This window comes from Poromitra crassiceps, assembly GCF_964638095.1.
Source record: "Poromitra crassiceps genome assembly, chromosome: 4".
Classification (NCBI taxonomy): Eukaryota; Metazoa; Chordata; class Actinopteri; order Beryciformes; family Melamphaidae; genus Poromitra; species Poromitra crassiceps.
Genome location: NC_139626.1, coordinates 56,117,618 through 56,137,952, shown reverse-complemented (window position 1 = coordinate 56,137,952; position 20,335 = coordinate 56,117,618). Strand labels below are relative to the sequence as shown.

General features: G+C 45.9%; 1 protein-coding gene across 1 annotated transcript in view; it reads left to right on the top strand.

The window, feature by feature from the left end:
• The window catches only part of LOC310775855 (uncharacterized protein), a gene marked incomplete at its 5' end in the record, with an annotated part of 77,253 nt that overhangs the window by 19,647 nt on the left and 37,271 nt on the right, over positions 1-20,335 (top strand). The window contains one exon of the mRNA XM_083635981.1: positions 19,377-20,029. Within this exon, the coding sequence (XP_083492107.1) occupies positions 19,377-20,029 (653 nt within the window). The remainder of the gene's footprint in view (positions 1-19,376; positions 20,030-20,335) is intronic.

Genomic DNA, 20,335 nt, shown 5'->3' with positions numbered 1-20,335 from the left:
ACAGACCTTCACCATCACTGACATCACACCTGAACACAGTGGAGAATATTACTGTGAGGCCAGGAACCCATTAGGAGCTACAACTTCTCCTACCCATCTAATCGCTCTAGCAGGTAGAGTTATACAAAATAATTAAGAAAGATTAATTCTGGAAATAAAGTAATTTGAGGTTAAGTTGTCATGTTTTTGTTTTCTTCTATCACTGTTCTTAATGAATCATGTCTTTAGGTTATTGAAATCATGTTATTCTTTTATTTTATTATAATGTTACTATCAGGGGTGTAGTGGTAAATACAGAGGTGGCTAAACTATCCAAGGCGAGTAGTTAACCCACCTTGTTTCCCCTCATTGATTGATACAGTTATGTTATTGACTTTTTTTCATGCCAGAAATTGTTCTTCTTGTCAGGGTGGACAAACCTCTGAAACAGCATACAGACTCTACTCTAATTCTGACTTTCATCTCAAAATCCTACTTCTTTTTCCCAGAATTCTGACATTAAACTCAGAATGCTAACTTTATTTTCAGAATTCTGACTTTACTCTCAGAAACCTGATTTAAAGTTATAATCTGAAAGATGTTCATCTAAATGATAAAATAAAATAAACATAAAAGTCATTATTTGATTGAGCCTATAGCCCATTGATGGAAGTTTGCATCTTCAGTATTGCAGCATTAATGAGCGGGTGGGCGGAGCTAACACAATAGACTTACTGTGTACTGTAGGGCTATTATTCTGTAGGTTACTGTAGGTTCCCCACAACTCAGTAGGATACAAGCTACTTTTTTCCGGTCTCTGCTAGCATTACTGGTGGTTACTATGGCTGAACAAACTGACTATTGTCACATAATCAGTGTTGACCAAGTTTCTTGGGAAATGTAATTAGTAACTGATTACTGATCATCCATTAAAAAGTAATAAAAGTTACTCGCTGATTACTTTTTCAAAAGTAATTAGTTACATTTTTGTTATGTTACAAGTTACTTTTTCTTTCTTCTTTTTTACCCCCGAAAAAGTGACATCCAGCTCCTTTTACAACTGAATCCACTTTATTGGAATGAAATACAGGAGTTCACAATCAGCCAAACTGCATAACTGTAAACATTGCACCCTCTCAAACCTGAACAGTGTGTATATATTAGTGGTGTCAACGGTTACCAAAATGTCTAAACGTGTACTCGGGACCTTCTGCCAGCGTCTAACCGTTTAACTGTTGTTTGCGCTATATAACTGCTAGAGGGCATTGTCACCATTCAAATACCTCCCATAGATTCATAGTTGGTACCAGGTAGATCAGGCATATCCAAAGTCCGGGCCTGGGGCCAATTGCGCCCCGCAGACTGATTTTAAGTGGCCCTCGTCTTGTCTCAAAATATACTATATGTGGCCCTCCACACAGTATTGGTTAATCAAGCAAGTTCAATTTGCATTTTTCCCTTCACCTAACGATGACAGCACTATCATACAGTTTCTACAAGAACCAAGTAGGAACAGCACATGCAGAACTAATGTTTTCAGATGGTAAACAAAATATTTCGAGTACATTTGGATGTGATTTTTTAATTTTATTTATTCATAAACCCATATGAGGTGAGAAGCACCCGTGGCCCCCAAGCATTTTCACATGATCTAATCTGGCCCCCATTCAAAAAGGTTTGGACACCCCTGAAGGTAGATCATGGATTCATGTGGTTTTAACGACTGCGCTGAACGCTAGTTTTTAATGGAGACTGCATCTTTTCTCTGCCTGAGGAAACGTACCCTTGATGGTAAGGAAGCAGCATTAGGATACAGTAGCACTTGGATACAAGTGGCTAACGCTAGCTCCATCCGCTTACAACAGGGGCGTCATGCAAGCCAACAATCTGAGGGGGCGAACTCGGATTTGTGCGGCGCCAACATTTTTGGGGGGGGGGTTGGAAGCCAGATTTAGAGGAATATCTCATTTTAAATTAACAGACTGAGCAGGTGTAACCATAAGGCTATTTTCCAAACTGCTCAGCCTCCTGGAAAGATCCATAATCACCAGACTAAGTACATTGCCACTGCCTAGGCTCAATGGACTTGACAAAAAAGGTAGACCACACATTTCAAAGCAATGTAACACAATGTTATTTTGGCTGGTATTGCCTTTTCAGAAGGTAGAAATATTTTCTCTTCTATTAGTCTCATCTAGTGTCCTCTAGAGCAGGGGTTCCCAACCTTTTTTGTGCCAAGGACCGGTAGATACAGTACATGGAAAAAAAAAGTTGCGGACCGGTTGTCAATTTTAATGGTTTTAGTTACATATATATTTACTCACCAGGTGGCGACAAAGAGTAAATAACAGCCTTTTGTGTTGTACTGTATGTAGCCTATACAGCAGTGGTTCCCAACCTTTTCCAACTCAGGGCCCACTTTTATGTCTCAAAAATGTTCGCGGCCCACCTCCGACCCCATAAATACAAAGGCCATATAATGCGTTCTCAGAGCACTTTTTTATTTAAAATTGAACATAAAGGACTGAACTGAATACAGGAGAAACATGTTGGAAGCTCCACAGTCACTAACACAGCACCTGTAACATGTTGCAACACCTTCAGTATTACAGTTTTCAAGGAGCTGTCCACACACACACACACACATACACACACACACACACACACACACACACACACACACACACACACACACACACACACACACACACACACACACACCAATCATTCAAGGAGCTGTCCATCAGCACCACACAGATGTCAGAAATGACAAGCAAGGGGCTGTCTGTAACAGGCTAATTAACAAATGATTAATAAATAACGGTATCCTTCAACAATGGAAAAATGCATTCTCATAACAATTTGACATCCAATATCAGATCCAAACAAAATCCAAATATCAGAAGAAAGCCCATTAAATCGATAGGGTTACAAATAAACACAAACCCAATATAAAGATGATTTAAAGATGAAACTTCAATTCAAGCAAAAGCAATAACATCAAAGAAACAAAAATCATGCTTTTTCAAGTATGATTTTTCAAAATCTTTCAAAAAAAAAATTGATTTTTTTTTTTTTTTTTTTTTTTTTTTTCAAAAATCATACTTTTTTGGAAATGATTTGGCGGCCCACTTGCAATACCTTCGCGGCCCACCAGGGGGCCGCGGACCACAGGTTGGGAATCACTGCTATACAGTATTTATGTTTTTGTTTTAACTATAAACATAAATAAACGTCAACTTGAAACTATGTTTCAACTACCATACACAGCCTATAATATTATAGCCTATGTTTATAAAAATATATATATATATATTCTCCAATATATATATATTGCCCCCTCAGTTACAATGGGCATGACGCTTCTGGCTTACAACAGTGGTTTTCGCTACAACCTTGGCAAGTAAACTATGTTACATAACAGCTACATTACCATCTTCAGCGAATCTCAGCTGCTGGTCGATCTGAAGCCATATTGTCCTTCATTTCGTTGTTGAGGTAGGCTAGTCCTCACGGTGTTTGTCAAACAAAATTGGATGTTGAGAAACCAAATTGAGGAGTCGGGGGTTCCCCCATTTTAGCAGCAAGCTACGCAAGCTCATGGAGGTATGACAGCTGTAAACAAAGGATTTCATTGGTCAAACATATTTTTCCTGTATGTGAACACCTAAAGGGGGACTTACCCCCCCAGATTTCTTGCAAAACGGTATTCTACTGATTTGAAAACTCTGCAGACAAGATGGTCGCCCATACTCCCTTCTGTACTCTGGCAGAATAAACTATCATAACTTGGCCAATAAGTATGTAAGATACAAAATAAAACAATTGTAATGTATTTATTTGTTGTAGAATGCAGAGGACATGTAACTGTTTAGTTAAACTCGCATTGCAGGAATATTTTATTTACTGCGCTACTCTAAAGATAACGTAAGTGGCTCGAGACTGTTTCGTGGCTGGAACCCACTCGCTTTGCGTCAGAACACAATCGATTTGGGGGTGGAACACGCCAGGATTGGCCAACGCCAACGCCAGTGCCCACACCTGTCAAATCAAATCATCAACAGAGACGTTACGGCCCGCCTCCCAGTATTTTCAGTGTATCAGAGATAGATATCATAGATAGAGAACATTATGAATATAGCCACGTTATAAACAACAAACTAATGCTGGTGATCCGTATCGAAACAGTGTTACTCGAAATGGTTAAAAGTTATATCAATTTGGTCATTCAGTGGCGTTTTACTGCCATGTAACATAACTACATGTAACTAGCAGCTAATAGTAGCCACAGTAGGCGATTACCCATGGATGCATTGCTCTTAAAGGGCTCGCGCCGCGTGAACTACAGTAATAAACACATGAAAAAAAAACATTTCTCACATGAGTGGGGCACGTGGTAACCCCACCGTGACGTCATGATGTGCCAAATCGCCTATTCATTTGAGGGCACAAAAAAAGCAGGTTTCATCCCATAGAGGAACTTATGCTGCTGAAATGATAGGGGTTTGTAAAATTGTAACAGTTTGGTCTCAAATGTGGAGATTTTGACCAGAATCCTTCACATACCACCCCAAAAGCCATATATATTGGTTAAAAGCTGTTTTGGGGGTAAGTTACACTTTAAAGTTGAGCTGAACCCATAAATGACTTTTCTTTTCTTTTAGTTCAAATACCTGGGTATGCAGTGCACCTATTTAATAATGTATGCAAAACAAATCACAAAAATCTAATTTCTTTAGTTTTTCACACTTTTTCACATCAAAAGTTCATTTTTCAAGATTTCATTGATAACAGTAATGTACAGTTTGCTGACGTCACCTAGTACTATCAAATTTCTACCCCATTTCAACCAATCATATCACGACATGCAGCTGTCAATCAAATCTTCATTTCAGGATAATTTTCTCTCCCAAATGAAGTCGAAAATGGCACCTAGTGCCTGTCATCTGGCAGAATTCCTATCCCATAAAAACTAACTACTAACTTGGCCAATTGTTAGAAACATGAACAAAAAACAAAAACTATAATCTCTAAGAATGCAAAGAAATGTAACTGGCTCGTTAAAATGCGCATTCCAGGGATATCGTATTTACAGAAATAGCGTAAAAGGTGCGCGCTTGAGAGCGTGGTTGTCAGGGGTCTGCCTTCGGAGATTCCAGATTCACAGGCACGCGGGAAGCTATCTTCCACAAGGGGGGCTGACGCATATACCCGGACTTGCGCGTGCACATGCAAGGTGCGTGCACGCGCAAAGTGCGTTGCGCGGCCTTGTGCGAGCATGCTGCGTGAAGTTGGCACTTGTATTGCACATTGTCTTAAAACTTGAATGGAATCAGGGGCACCGATTTATGTCTGTGCCAGTGGGTGCCCATGCTTGCGCATGTCCGTCGCCCAACCCATCCCCCGATAAAGCGATAAAGCTGTAGTGACGCAAACGCACCATAGGAGATTTAACAGCGACTTACACACACACACACACACACACTTCACACACCACTTCAGTTCACTGTAAACCACATCATCTCAGCACCATAGAACATGAACAGCGTCAGCATCAGCGACCCACACAGACACATTGATTGAGAGATCAAAGGTTTTAACCAACATTAACATACACTACTACACCTCACCTGGAACTGGAAGTCGTACTCGTCACGGTTGCACTGGTGGTGGTGGAAAACGCAGTAGGTTTTGTGATCAAAAATCTCCTCATTTTGTTTTGGCTAGTTGTGTTGAGATACTATGTGTCAGTCTGTCACTCTCTCTCTGAGATACCGCTCAATGCACAAGTGTGTTTACCACTACGTCAGCAGGGTCACATAGAGTGCACTGACTCATGCAGCCAATGAGATTAACGGGCTATGTTTTGATCAACTCGTTTTGTAACCCGGGGCCGCCGGCGGGCCTCGGGCGGGTGGAGTTTGCTATCAAATCAATGTAAAATGACTCGACCCCGCCCAGCCACAGCCTAGAGCCCAGAGCAGAGCACCCACGGGGAAATGAGGGGAGTGAGAGAGAGAGACAGATGCCTGTGGCACAGTCACTGAAGTTTTGCCAAATGAAAATGCAGGGCTGGTGGGGGGGGGTCTGGGGGGGGCCTCCGGGCTGAGGCCGCACACTTCCAGCGCGGCATCGGAAGTGTATGGCATCGGTACTCCGCGGATCCCACTCGCGTAGCACGACAACACGCTGAATCCCACTCGATTTGGGGGTGGAACACGCCATGATTGACCAATGCCAAAGCCAGTCGACAGAATTGTCAAATCAAATCACCGACATGATACTATGACCCGCCTCTCAACTTGTCATCTCAGACAAATTATGTTTTCAGTCTGAAACGGACTGCGACGCACGTGACAAACGGGTTCAGTTCGACTTTAAGTGTAATGTTAAAGTTATCATCTGTAGCTTACAGGCAGCATTATCCCCTCTCAACAGTTTATTTTTTCATGAGAAATGAATGATTGTGACTGCGAAACACAGTAAAATCATTGTCAAAACTGTATTTAAAAGGGGTGGGGAGACGTGTAATTGGTTATTGATTTTTCTAAACGGATATGAATTAGTATCCGGTTATCCGTGTACACGGTGACAGCCCTAGTATACAGTATATACATAGAAAGTAGTGTCTACGGGGGGTACGGTGGTGCAGTGGTAAGCGCTGTCGCCTCACAGCTCGAAGGTCTTGGGTTCGATTCCCACCTGGGACGTGTGAACACTGAAGGAATGCGTGCCCGTCCGCATGTCCTCGAGTGCCCACCGCCCGGGTGCGGTCGTCAAAAGGACCTTTCTGTGTGGAGTTTGCATGTTCTCCCCGTGCCTCCTGGGGATTTCCTTCATATAGGAACCCTCTTCACCAAAACATGCAATATCCTGGTTGCTAATGTGGTTCCTCCTCTGGTTGTTAACTCATTGAGTGCCATTGACGTCTAAAGACGTCAATTCAAATAGTAACGTAGAGTGCCATTGACGTCTAAAGACGGTGGGACGTGGATCAAAGCCTGATGCATCTCCTGTAAAAGTATGGGGGATTTTGAAGGTGTATAAGCTATTTTACGGACCCATTAGGTGGCGACAGTGCTCTCCGGATTAGAGAAAGATGAGAAAAAAGAGTAGAAGAAGCCGTGGGGAAACGGAAACCGATGCATGCTGTAACGTTAGCTGTGAACAGCAGCCAATCTGCTCCCACAATTGAGCCTTTCTGTCTCTGCTGCGATAGTTTCTCCATATGATTAGTTGCCAGAAAAGGAGCACCCGACACCAGCGTCTTTCTGAAAAGTTAAAATATTCTCAGCTGGGAGCGCTGGGAGCCGGCGCACAAAAACGGCGGAGCGCTGTGAAAATATACGCTGGGTGCAGCGCACTTTGAAATGTGCAGCAGAAAGTTCAGAGCAAACGTGCAGCAGAGAGCCACCAGAGACACTCCCACGGAGGAGGAGTTTGCAGTTGAGGGGGGTGGGGTACGCAGGGCACCATACAACACCGACCCAGACAGCAGGCTCGATGGACAGATTGGCAAACACAAGCTGGAATACCTGATGCCCACCAGCAGTAAATCAAGACCAGCAAGAAGGTGTAGGGTCTGCGCACGCAGGGCCCAGCGCTGCTGGTTGCAGCTAAAAAATATTATTTTGCCATCAAAATTCCTTTGTTTTTGCTGTTTTATTGAAGGAAATTACTTTTCAGATATTTGAGGTGTCACTACATCAGAAAATATTAGCTTCAGAGTCAGTGATGTGCTTGAAATGCTTCATTTCACAAAAGGCTCATTATCTCAGGTTCTAGTTTGAAACATTTGTTTTTGGTGAAACCAACCTATCTTCTACTGCTGATAACTAAAGAACGGAAAATGATATAAATAAACTTTTTTTTGCTGATGATACAAGAGATTCTCATCGTTTTTGGGCGTGTTCGGTGTTTACATAGTAATATCACACAATATTCTGTGGGTCTTGAGAAATCACTGAAAACGCTCTGAAAGGGCTGGCACTGGGAGCGTCCATTTTCCAGAAATGGCTGGCAGCCAATAAGTTAAGGGCGCCTGTTCGGAGGGAGGGGAACTGGTTGGAATAGCGTGAACCTCCCACGTGCTATGTCCTACCGGTGAAGCTTCCCCTGTCAGGTGAAAAGAAGCGGCTGGTTAACTGCCCATGTCTCGGAGGAAGCATGGAGCCAGTTTTCGGCTCTCCCCAGATCGGCAGAGGGTGGAGCAGCAACCAGGATAAATAAATGAAATTAGCACTAATGGGGGATAAAAATGTGATAAAAAATCTGGAAAAAAATTATATATATAAAAAAAAGAAAGTAGTGTCTACTGCGGAAAAATTATTCATCGCACAGAGCAATTTTTTGACTGTACAGCCCTGATCAGCCACTCCCACTCTCCCTCCCTAACAACCTGATGAGAGCTCTTAAACTGCTCTAAAACGACCAAACTGAACCCGTTTCAGTTTCAGGACGAACTGCGACTCTCTCGACATGCATAGTTATCTTTTAAATTGACCAAGTATGTGTAGTGTACCCCGTGGCACAATTAAAATGGGATAAATTGCTGTCTCGTTCACCAGCAATCATATTTTTTCAGACGCTGGTACACAGAGAAAGGCAGGAAGTGACGTTCCCTTTGGCTCTCTATGCAATACAACTATTTAAAATCACCACCAGGTGGTGCCAACGAGCCCAATACACCAATTCCAATACAAATCTTATGTTCCCTTCATCTTTTTGCACCCACTCATCTAACTATCTCTCTCTGACTTGCTCTCTTTCTTCCTCCCTCTCTCTCCCCTCTTCCACCTGTCTCTCGCCCAGGTGACTTCCTGGTTTTGACTGTGTCTGTGTCTGTGACTGTTGTTGTGCTGTTGGCTGTCAGTCTGCTGCTGCTCTACAAATGGAAGAGAAAGAGGGGGAGTGATAGTGAGTTACCTTCACACCCTGTCAATCTCTATCATCATCATCATCATCACCTGATGACCCCCCCCCCCCCACACACACACACAAACAAACAAACAAACAAACAACCATTGCACTGTCTGTCCACAGGTTCGCACACCAGGAGAAACTCAGACACCAGAAACTTGCAGGTGACTTTGGGGACACCTCTGCATTCCGAAATGTCGGCACTCCGAAATACCGGCATTCCGACAAAATTGAGATCTGTCTCTCGCCATTGCGAAAGAACCCTCCCCCAGACCCTAACCCTAAACCTAACCTCTCCCACCCCCCACGCCTAAGCCTAACCTCCCCCAGAACCTAACCTCTCGGCGAAACATTTTTTGGAGATAAAAAGGGCCGCCTCTCCGAAAGCATAGAAGTCAATGATCGGAATGCCGACACTTCGGAATGGCGAGGTGTCCCCGGTGACTTTTCCCCCTTTGTATCTATTTTTAAGCAGTGCAGCTGCTTCTATAAGTGACTTTGTGTGTATGGTGAGATTTGGGGAGACTGGCTCGAGGCGGAGGAAGGGGCGTGGCCCCGACCCCAGCTCCCCGGTCTGCACCATGGTCTGCACAGACAGACAGAGGCACAGAGCGTAGAGAGAGAGAGAGAGAGATATGTGTGGCGTACGATAGCATTTCGTCGGTAATACACGCACGCACACACCCACCGTTTTAAGACACGTCTGAGATGAATAGCCATATCATTTCCTCATTGGCGAGACTTTGGCACGTTATGGAGAGAGCGGCTCGATAAACACACACAAGCCAGTAATGCACGTATGCACACACACACAGACATGTGCAGACATGCACACACAGACACACACCAGGGCTTAAAATTCACTTTGCAAACTGGGGGGAATATGTTCTTCAGATAGGGGGGATTTATAGACATTGGGGGGGATTCTTTCAGCCGATCCTATAACCGGTAAATATCTGCTTCTCCTGTCCAATAACAGATAGGTTACAATAACCAATAATTTCACATTTTTGTCTTTACTTAACCTGTAGTTTATGCACACCTGGGGTATTCTAATGATGATGATATGATCGAGTGTTTTAGTAAAGTGTATCACTCAATACAAAAAATAAACGCTTTAATACAACCGAAAGCCTATGGCTGCTTAGTCTCCAGATAAAACACAATGACAAAAGGCATAGTAATTAGACTCCTATTCAGGGATGCAAAGTCATGGATAGTTATAAATGTGACAGATACCAGGGCAGACACAAAATCATTCACTGAATTGCCCTATTTTGGGATGAAAAATGTGACTCACCGACTACGTTCACATGCACACAATATTCCGCTTTTTGCCCATATTCAGAAAATGACAATATTCAGACTAAATGAATAATCCACTAATATTCCCGTTTACATGCAGCCGTAGCTCGCCCTCCCCGACACGTGAGGGAGGGGGGGGAGAGAGAGAGATGCAGGTAGTTTTTCTGTTGAGAATAAACAGAGCAGCACTATTCTTACGAGCATCACTTGGTCCATTTCAGGAGCTTGCTGCTGAAAAGTTTGGTGTTGCGCATCCAAGTCTTTCATAAAAAGTAGGCTAGTAGCCTACGTTATTACCTCGCAGGCTCGCAAGCATTGTGGACTTCCGTGGGCACTGGGCACTAATAGGCTACTTTCTCTCTCTCTCTTTAAATCGATGTTTCTCATCTCCTCCCGATCAGAAATGTCGGCGTTTCTTTTTGCATGCCAGAGATGATGGATTATTATGATTATATCGCCTGTTCTAGCGCTTTCTAGCACACATCAGTTGACCACAAACAGGGAACATGCGCCGCAAACTGCGGTAAAAACCCTGATTGAAACGCATATTCCGAATGCGCTGTATGATCAAAGAATCCTCCGAAAACCCGAATAATACTGGAATAACCCAGATGTCTTAATCGGAAAATGCTAAATTCGGAAAAAGGGCAAATTCGGAAAATGCAACTGGAATATGCTGTTTACATGACCCGTATCAAATTCCGAATATTGTCATTTTCCGAATAATAGTGGAATATTGTGTGCATGTAAACGTAGTCACTGTTACCTAAAGGTGATTAGTTGGCATCCCTGCTTATTCTCTTATTCTTATTCGCTTCAGGTTATATTCTTTTAGTACGGCAATTTTCTCTTTGCAAATGAGGCAGGCAGCATTCCCTTTGAACTCGATGAAAAAAGAATCACTCCCACTTCTCCTGAAACTGTTTGTGCTCGTCGTCATCAACCTTTCTTTTGCCTTTTGACAGCGACATGTTCACTTCTCAACAAAAGACAACATTTCAGCGTGCAAATGTTTTTCTTTCCACTTGGTTTTTCACTCAGGTGAACCGAATCACCTCTAATGAGGTGGATTTGACATGCAGTGATGATCCCGCTGGCTGGAGTGTGAAGCCATGTTGCCAGATACGGCTGACGGTTTCCAGCACAAAGAGTTCAAAACCCGCCAAAATGCACACAAAACCGCCCAAGGAACTGCACATCTATGGAAATTTATCTAACAACCCTGATGTGAAGTGCGGCTCGTCTCGGGAGCGCGCTCTGTGTTTTACAACAAGCGGAGGTGCGGGCCTGATTTCACTATAACTTCATATCAAGTGGCGGCCGTATGCAATCATTTTAGGGGTTTGAGACCCCTGCCGTGAACCATTGCGGGATTACTCCCCCTTTATAAATTGAAAATATGCGGGAATTTCCAAAAAGATGCGTGAATCTCGCAATTCCGCGCCGAATTTTAAGCCCTGCACACACACACAGACATGCACAAAATGCACGGCTTACTGTGTTGATTGTTACTGTCCTTGTGTAAGGGCAACAGTCACCCAATTTGGCTGGAAATTAACCTGTTAGCTTAGCATTACTTTTGCTCCCCTAACATACTTTAACTTAATATCTTCACAGAAAGTGTTTACAGTGTTTACATTACACTCCTCTTTCAGCCAACATTTAATCAACACAGGCAAACTAAATCAGTTGTCTCTTTCTCTGCCTGGTGCCAGGCCCAACAGATGCAGCTTCTCCCCACCCCCTCTTCCAATGAGCCAGTCCAGTCCTGCTCCCAACTGAAGCCCTGTCTCTCCACCCCCTCTACCAATGAGACAGTCCAGTCCTCCTCCCAACTGAAGCCCTGTGTCTCCACCCCCTCTACCATTGAGACAGTCCAGTCCTCCTCCCAACTCAAGCCCTGTGTCTCCACCCCCTCTACCAATGAGACAGTCCAGTCCTCCTCCCAACTGAAGCCCTGTGTCTCCACCCCCTCTACCATTGAGACAGTCCAGTCCTCCTCCCAACTGAAGCCCTGTGTCTCCACCCCCCCTACCAATGAGACAGTCCAGCCCTCCTCCCAACTCAAGCCCTGTGTCTCCACCCCCTCTACCAATGAGACAGTCCAGCCCTCCTCCCAACTGAAGCCCTGTGTCTCCACCCCCTCTACCAATGAGACAGTCCAGTCCTCCTCCCAACTGAAGCCCTGTGTCTCCACCCCCTCTACCATTGAGACAGTCCAGCCCTCCTCCCAACTGAAGCCCTGTGTCTCCACCCCCTCTACCATTGAGACAGTCCAGTCCTCCTCCCAACTGAAGCCCTGTGTCTCCACCCCCTCTACCAATGAGACAGTCCAGTTCTCCTCCCAACTGAAGCCCTGTGTCTCCACCCCCTCTACCATTGAGACAGTCCAGCCCTCCTCCCAACTGAAGCCCTGTGTCTCCACCCCCTCTACCATTGAGACAGTCCAGCCCTCCTCCCAACTCAAGCCCTGTGTCTCCACCCCCTCTACCAATGAGACAGTCCAGCCCTCCTCCAAACTGAAGCCCTGTGTCTCCACCCCCTCTACCAATGACACAGTCCAGTCCTCCTCCCAACTGAAGCCCTGTGTCTCCACCCCCTCTACCATTGAGACAGTCCAGTCCTCCTCCCAACTGAAGCCTTGTGTCTCCACCCCCTCTACCATTGAGACAGTCCAGCCCTCCTCCCAACTGAAGCCCTGTGTCTCCACCCCCTCTACCATTGAGACAGTCCAGTCCTCCTCCCAACTGAAGCCCTGTGTCTCCACCCCCTCTACCAATGAGACAGTCCAGTTCTCCTCCCAACTGAAGCCCTGTGTCTCCACCCCCTCTACCATTGAGACAGTCCAGCCCTCCTCCCAACTGAAGCCCTGTGCCTCCACCCCCTCTACCATTGAGACAGTCCAGCCCTCCTCCCAACTGAAGCCCTGTGTCTCCACCCCCTCTACCATTGAGACAGTCCAGCCCTCCTCCCAACTGAAGCCCTGTGTTTCCACCCCCTCTACCATTGAGACAGTCCAGTCCTCCTCCCAACTGAAGCCCTGTGTCTCCACCCCCTCTACCAATGAGACAGTCCAGTTCTCCTCCCAACTGAAGCCCTGTGTCTCCACCCCCTCTACCATTGAGACAGTCCAGCCCTCCTCCCAACTGAAGCCCTGTGTCTCCACCCCCTCTACCATTGAGACAGTCCAGCCCTCCTCCCAACTCAAGCCCTGTGTCTCCACCCCCTCTACCAATGAGACAGTCCAGCCCTCCTCCAAACTGAAGCCCTGTGTCTCCACCCCCTCTACCAATGACACAGTCCAGTCCTCCTCCCAACTGAAGCCCTGTGTCTCCACCCCCTCTACCATTGAGACAGTCCAGTCCTCCTCCCAACTGAAGCCCTGTGTCTCCACCCCCTCTACCATTGAGACAGTCCAGCCCTCCTCCCAACTGAAGCCCTGTGTCTCCACCCCCTCTACCATTGAGACAGTCCAGTCCTCCTCCCAACTATTACTGAACTCACCCCAGTCCTATGTGATCTCCATCCCTCAGTTCACACACTTATTATCCACGTCGGTACAAATGACACCAGAAATAAACAATCAGTTATTTTCCGCACAAAGCTTGAATCTCTTGCCATTACAATCCAAAGTCTTGGCAAAACCTGTGTCTTTTCCGGCCCCATTCCTACACTCTCACTAAATTCTGAACGTTTTAGCCGTCTCTTTGGTCTCCATGAATGGGTTAAAACGTTCTGCACTGCGACTGGGTGTGGCTTTATCAGTCACTTTGATCACTTCTGGTCCAGACCAGAACTTTTTAAACCAGATGGCCTGCACCCAAATATTAAGGGTGTAAAAACACTCACAAAAAATCTCATCCAACACATTGCTTTCAACTCTGACTGACACATATCTCAGCATGACCCCACTATAGAAACTGCTCCCACCTACTGTTATGAGGATCCCTCCCAGGGTCCTGCTGACTTCTCCTCAAGTGAAAACTCCTGTAACAATGAAACAATAAATGGTGGAGAGGGTTTCTCCACCATTCCAGTTATGATAAATAACAGGCCACCCTGCAAACAATCTTGTGCTAAACCCACTTGTTTTTCTACATTAGAAAATCTTGTGCAAATTCGAAAAAGTAAGCCTGATCTCACCTCCTCCTCAGACGTTTTTAAGTTTGCATTATTGAACATTAGATCACTTTCTAGCAAATGTTTTTATATCAATGATCTCATCTCAGATTTTGGTCTACAGTTTTTATTTCTTACTGAATGCTGGCTCTCGTCCACAGCCTCAGCGACGCTTATAGAGGCGTGCCCCCCTGGCTATAGCTTTTTATTCTCTGCTAGGGAGGAAAAGAGAGGTGGTGGAATAGCGGCCATTTTCTCAAACGATTTTACCTGCACCAAATGCTCTTTTGGCGATTTCTTAACTTTTGAATATTTGTCCATGGTTATTAAAGCTCAACAGCACATCCTGGCATTAACCATTTATAGACCCCCAAAGCACATTCCAAATTTTTTACCAGAGCTTTCTGAATTACTAGCAATGGCTCTTCTCAAATACGACAGAGTGATTCTACTTGGTGATTTTAACCTACATGTCAATGACTGCTCAGATTCTCGAGCAATGGAATTTATGGACCTTGTTTCTAGCCTAGATTTTACCCAACATGTTAAAAATGCTACTCACAATTGTGGAAATACACTGGACCTAATTTTTACAAAGGGCATTGGTGCTGATGTGTCATCTGTTGTAGAGGTCCCAGTTTCAGATCACTCCTGTGTCTTTTTCAATGTTTCCTCCTTTCTTCCAATGAAGTGTTCAGAGTCTGACACATATACTTACCGTCGTATTGACAGCATTGCTAAGACCACAATGACTGAGTGTTTACCTGGCATGCTTGATTCCTGTATTGTATTTCCCACCGACCTTGATAAGCTCATTGATAATGTAAATAGTGCTCTACAGAACTCACTTGACTCTGTCGCCCCTCTTATAACCAGGAAACAAACCCGGATAAAATCAACGCCATGGTTTTCCGATGACATCCGTGCACTCAAACAGAGGTGTAGGAAACTCGAGCGCAGGTGGCGTATAACGAAACAGGCGAGCTCTCGCTCTGCCTGGTCCGAAAGTTTTAAGAAATATAAACATGCACTTGCAGCTGCTAGGACATCACATTTCTCCCAATTGATCACTGTAAATAAAAACAATCCACGTTTTCTATTTGACACTGTTGCCAAACTTACACAGAATACCCCTGTCAACAGCTCCTCTTTCAAGGCTGACGATTTCCTCATTTTCTTTACAAATAAGATTGGTTCAATTAGAAGAAAAATTTCCAGCTTACACTCAAACTCTTTTTTCACTTCAGACACCGTGTCCGGAACCACCTGCACTCTTTCCCAGTTTGAAATAGTTTCCCCTGAGGCCTTTACCAGCTTGGTAAATGCTTCAAAACCCACAACTTGTATGTTAGACCCTATTCCATCTACGCTTTTTAAGGAACTTTTTCCTGTTTTAAAGGGTCCTATTCTTAATATTATGAATAGGTCACTTTCTTCGGGCTCTGTCCCACTAGCTTTCAAAACTGCCATTGTTAAACCGTTACTTAAAAAACCCAACAGCGACCCACAAATTTTGGACAACTACAGACCTATTTCCAACCTTCCTTTTATGTCAAAACTACTCGAAAGAGCTGTTGCTGAACAGCTCACAGCCTACCTGTCCAATAACAACCTTTTCGAGAAATTTCAATCTGGTTTTCGATCTCGTCACTCTACCGAAACGGCCCTGACCAGAGTAGTAAATGATCTACTAATCACTGTTGACTCAAACATGACATCCCTGCTGCTGCTTCTTGACTTAAGCGCAGCATTTGACACTGTTGACCATAGCATACTTTTAGACCGCCTCGAGAAGCACATTGGTATTAAGGGGACAGTGCTCTCTTGGTTTCACTCGTATCTATCAAATAGAACTCAACGTGTCAGGTACAACAACTCTCTGTCTGACTTTTCTCATGTTTTGTCTGGTGTACCCCAGGGATCGGTCCTTGGCCCTATTCTCTTTTTCATCTATATGCTTCCCCTTGGTGCGATTATTCAAAAATATGGTGTAAATTTCCACTGCTACGCCGACGATAGTCAGCTATATGTACCAGTAAAACCGAATGATCTCTCCCACCTTCTAAATTTAGAGGCATGCGTGTCCGATATAAAAAACTGGATGTGTTCAAACTTTCTGCTGTTAAATGATGCTAAAACAGAGCTATTAGTCATTAGACCCACTAAGCACAAGGACCTAAATGTAGTTGTCAATATAAATGGATGTATTGTCCGCGAAAGCTCCACTGTGAAAAACCTTGGAGTGATCTTTGATTCTCACTTATCATTTCAGCCTCATATTGCAGCTATTACTAAAACATCTTTTTTTCATCTTCGTAATATATCAAAAATCCGTTCCTTTCTAAGTCTCTCAGATGCTGAAACCCTGATACACGCCTTTGTTTCATCGAGATTGGATTATTGTAATGTCCTATTTTCTGGCTTGCCACTTTACAGCACTAAAAGGCTGCAACTTATACAGAATGCAGCTGCCAGAATTCTAACCAAAACGCGGAAGTTTGATCATATAACTCCGGTCCTAATCCGTCTCCATTGGCTCCCCATTCAGACCAGATCGGATTTTAAGGTACTTTTGTTAGCCTATAAAGCTGTTCACGGGCTTGCACCCCCATACCTAGCTGAGCTAATCATCCCATATGCCCCCACGCGCCCCCTCCGCTCACAGGATGGTAACTATCTCACTGTCCCGAAAATTAATACAAAATCGGCAGGAGGTAGAGCTTTTTCCTATCGTGCTCCATATCTCTGGAACCAGCTCCCCCGATCAATTAGGGAGGCTGGCTCCATAAATATCTTCAAAGCCAAACTCAAGACTCATATGTTCTCACAAGTTTATGATATTGTTTGATAATGTATTGTATTTTACTATTTACTTCTCTTGATGTGACTTTTATTATCATGTATAGGTCACTGTACTATCATGTTTTCTTCCATTGTTGTTGTTTTCCTCAACTGTAAAGTGTTTCGAGACCATCTTGGATGGTGATTTTACACTTTAAATAAATTGAATTGAATTGAACTGAAGCCCTGTGTCTCCACCCCCTCTACCAATGAGACAGTCCAGTTCTCCTCCCAACTGAAGCCCTGTGTCTCCACCCCCTCTACCATTGAGACAGTCCAGCCCTCCTCCCAACTGAAGCCCTGTGTCTCCACCCCCTCTACCATTGAGACAGTCCAGCCCTCCTCCCAACTGAAGCCCTGTGTCTCCACCCCCTCTACCATTGAGACAGTCCAGCCCTCCTCCCAACTGAAGCCCTGTGTTTCCACCCCCTCTACCATTGAGACAGTCCAGTCCTCCTCCCAACTGAAGCCCTGTGTCTCCACCCCCTCTACCATTGAGACAGTCCAGTCCTCCTCCCAACTGAAGCCCTGTGTCTCCACCCCCTCTACCATTGAGACAGTCCAGTTCTCCTCCCAACTGAAGCCCTGTGTCTCCACCCCCTCTATCATTGAGACAGTCCAGCCCTCCTCCCAACTGAAGCCCTGTGTCTCCACCCCCTCTACCATTGAGACAGTCCAGCCCTCCTCCCAACTGAAGCCCTGTGTCTCCACCCCCTCTACCAATGAGACAGTCCAGCCCTCCTCCCAACTGAAGCCCTGTGTCTCCACCCCCTCTACCAATGAGACAGTCCAGCCCTCCTCCCAACTGAAGCCCTGTGTCTCCACCCCCTCTACCAATGAGACAGTCCAGTCCTCCTCCCAACTGAAGCCCTGTGTCTCCACCCCCTCTACCAATGAGACAGTCCAGCCCTCCTCCCAACTGAAGCCCTGTGTCTCCACCCCCTCTACCATTGAGACAGTCCAGCCCTCCTCCCAACTGAAGCCCTGTGTCTCCACCCCCTCTACCATTGAGACAGTCCAGTCCTCCTCCCAACTCAAGCCCTGTGTCTCCACCCCCTCTACCATTGAGACAGTCCAGTCCTCCTCCCAACTGAAGCCCTGTGTCTCCACCCCCCCTACCAATGAGACAGTCCAGCCCTCCTCCCAACTCAAGCCCTGTGTCTCCACCCCCTCTACCAATGAGACAGTCCAGCCCTCCTCCAAACTGAAGCCCTGTGTCTCCACCCCCTCTACCAATGAGACAGTCCAGCCCTGCTCCCAACTGAAGCCCTGTGTCTCCACCCCCTCTACCAATGAGACAGTCCAGCCCTCCTCCCAACTGAAGCCCTGTGTCTCCACCCCCTCTACCATTGAGACAGTCCAGCCCTCCTCCCAACTGAAGCCCTGTGTCTCCACCCCCTCTACCATTGAGACAGTCCAGCCCTCCTCCCAACTGAAGCCCTGTGTCTCCACCCCCTCTACCATTGAGACAGTCCAGTCCTCCTCCCAACTGAAGCCCTGTGTCTCCACCCCCTCTACCAATGAGACAGTCCAGCCCTGGTCCCAACTGAAGCCCTGTGTCTCCACCCCCTCTACCAATGAGACAGTCCAGCCCTCCTCCCAACTGAAGCCCTGTGTCTCCACCCCCTCTACCAATGAGACAGTCCAGCCCTCATTCCAACTGAAGCCCTGTGTCTCCACCCCCTCTACCAATGAGACAGTCCAGTCCGCCTCCCAACTGAAGCCCTGTGTCTCCAACCCCTCTACCAATGAGACAGTCCAGCCCTCCTCCCAACTGAAGCCCTGTGTCTCCACCCCCTCTACCATTGAGACAGTCCAGTCCTCCTCCCAACTGAAGCCCTGTGTCTCCACCCCCTCTACCATTGAGACAGTCCAGCCCTCCTCCCAACTGAAGCCCTGTGTCTCCACCCCCTCTACCATTGAGACAGTCCAGCACTCCTCCCAACTGAAGCCCTGTGTCTCCACCCCCTCTACCATTGAGACAGTCCAGTCCTCCTCCCAACTGAAGCCCTGTGTCTCCACCCCCTCTACCAATGAGACAGTCCAGTCCTCCTCCCAACTGAAGCCCTGTCTCTCCACCCCCTCTACCATTGAGACAGTCCAGTCCTCCTCCCAACTGAAGCCCTGTGTCTCCACCCCCTCTACCATTGAGACAGTCCAGTCCTCCTCCCAACTGAAGCCCTGTGTCTCCTCCCCCTCTACCATTGAGACAGTCCAGCCCTCCTCCCAACTGAAGCCCTGTGTCTCCACCCCCCCTACCAATGAGACAGTCCAGCCCTCCTCCCAACTGAAACCCTGTGTCTCCACCCCCTCTACCAATGAGACAGTCCAGCCCTCCTCCCAACTGAAGCCCTGTGTCTCCACCCCCTCTACCAGTGAGACAGTCCACTCCTCCTCCCAACTGAAGCCCTGTGTCTCCACCCCCTCTACCAATGAGACAGTCCAGTCCTCCTCCCAACTGAAGCCCTGTGTCTCCACCCCCTCTACCAAAGAGACAGTCCAGCCCTCCTCCCAACTGAAGCCCTGTGTCTCCACCCCCCCTACCAATGAGACAGTCCAGCCCTCCTCCCAACTGAAGCCCTGTGTCTCCACCCCCTCTACCAGTGAGACAGTCCACTCCTCCTCCCAACTGAAGCCCTGTGTCTCCACCCCCTCTACCAATGAGACAGTCCACTCCTCCTCCCAACTGAAGCCCTGTGACTCCACCCCCTCTACCAGTGAGACAGTCCACTCCTCCTCCCAACTGAAGCCCTGTGTCTCCACCCCCTCTACCAGTGACACAGTCCACTCCTCCTCCCAACTGAAGCCCTATGTCTCCACCCCCTCTACCAAAGAGACAGTCCAGTCCTGCTCCCAACTGAAGGAGGTGAGCATCATTGTGTTGGATGACATGTCAATTGGCATAATTGCAGGGGGTCTGTTGGATTATTATGATTATCATTATCATTATTGTTATTATTATTATTATTATTTTTGTTGTTGTTGTTGGTAATATTACTATTATTATTGTTATTGTTATCAATATTATGAAAAATATGTATATATTTAAAATCCTTTTCAATTAAAATAATTCAAACACTAATTATTTTTTCCACATAATGATCATTATATGAAACTGAAACAGCCTATAGTCTGTCTGTATTGGTTGATTGATTGATTGATTGATATTCTG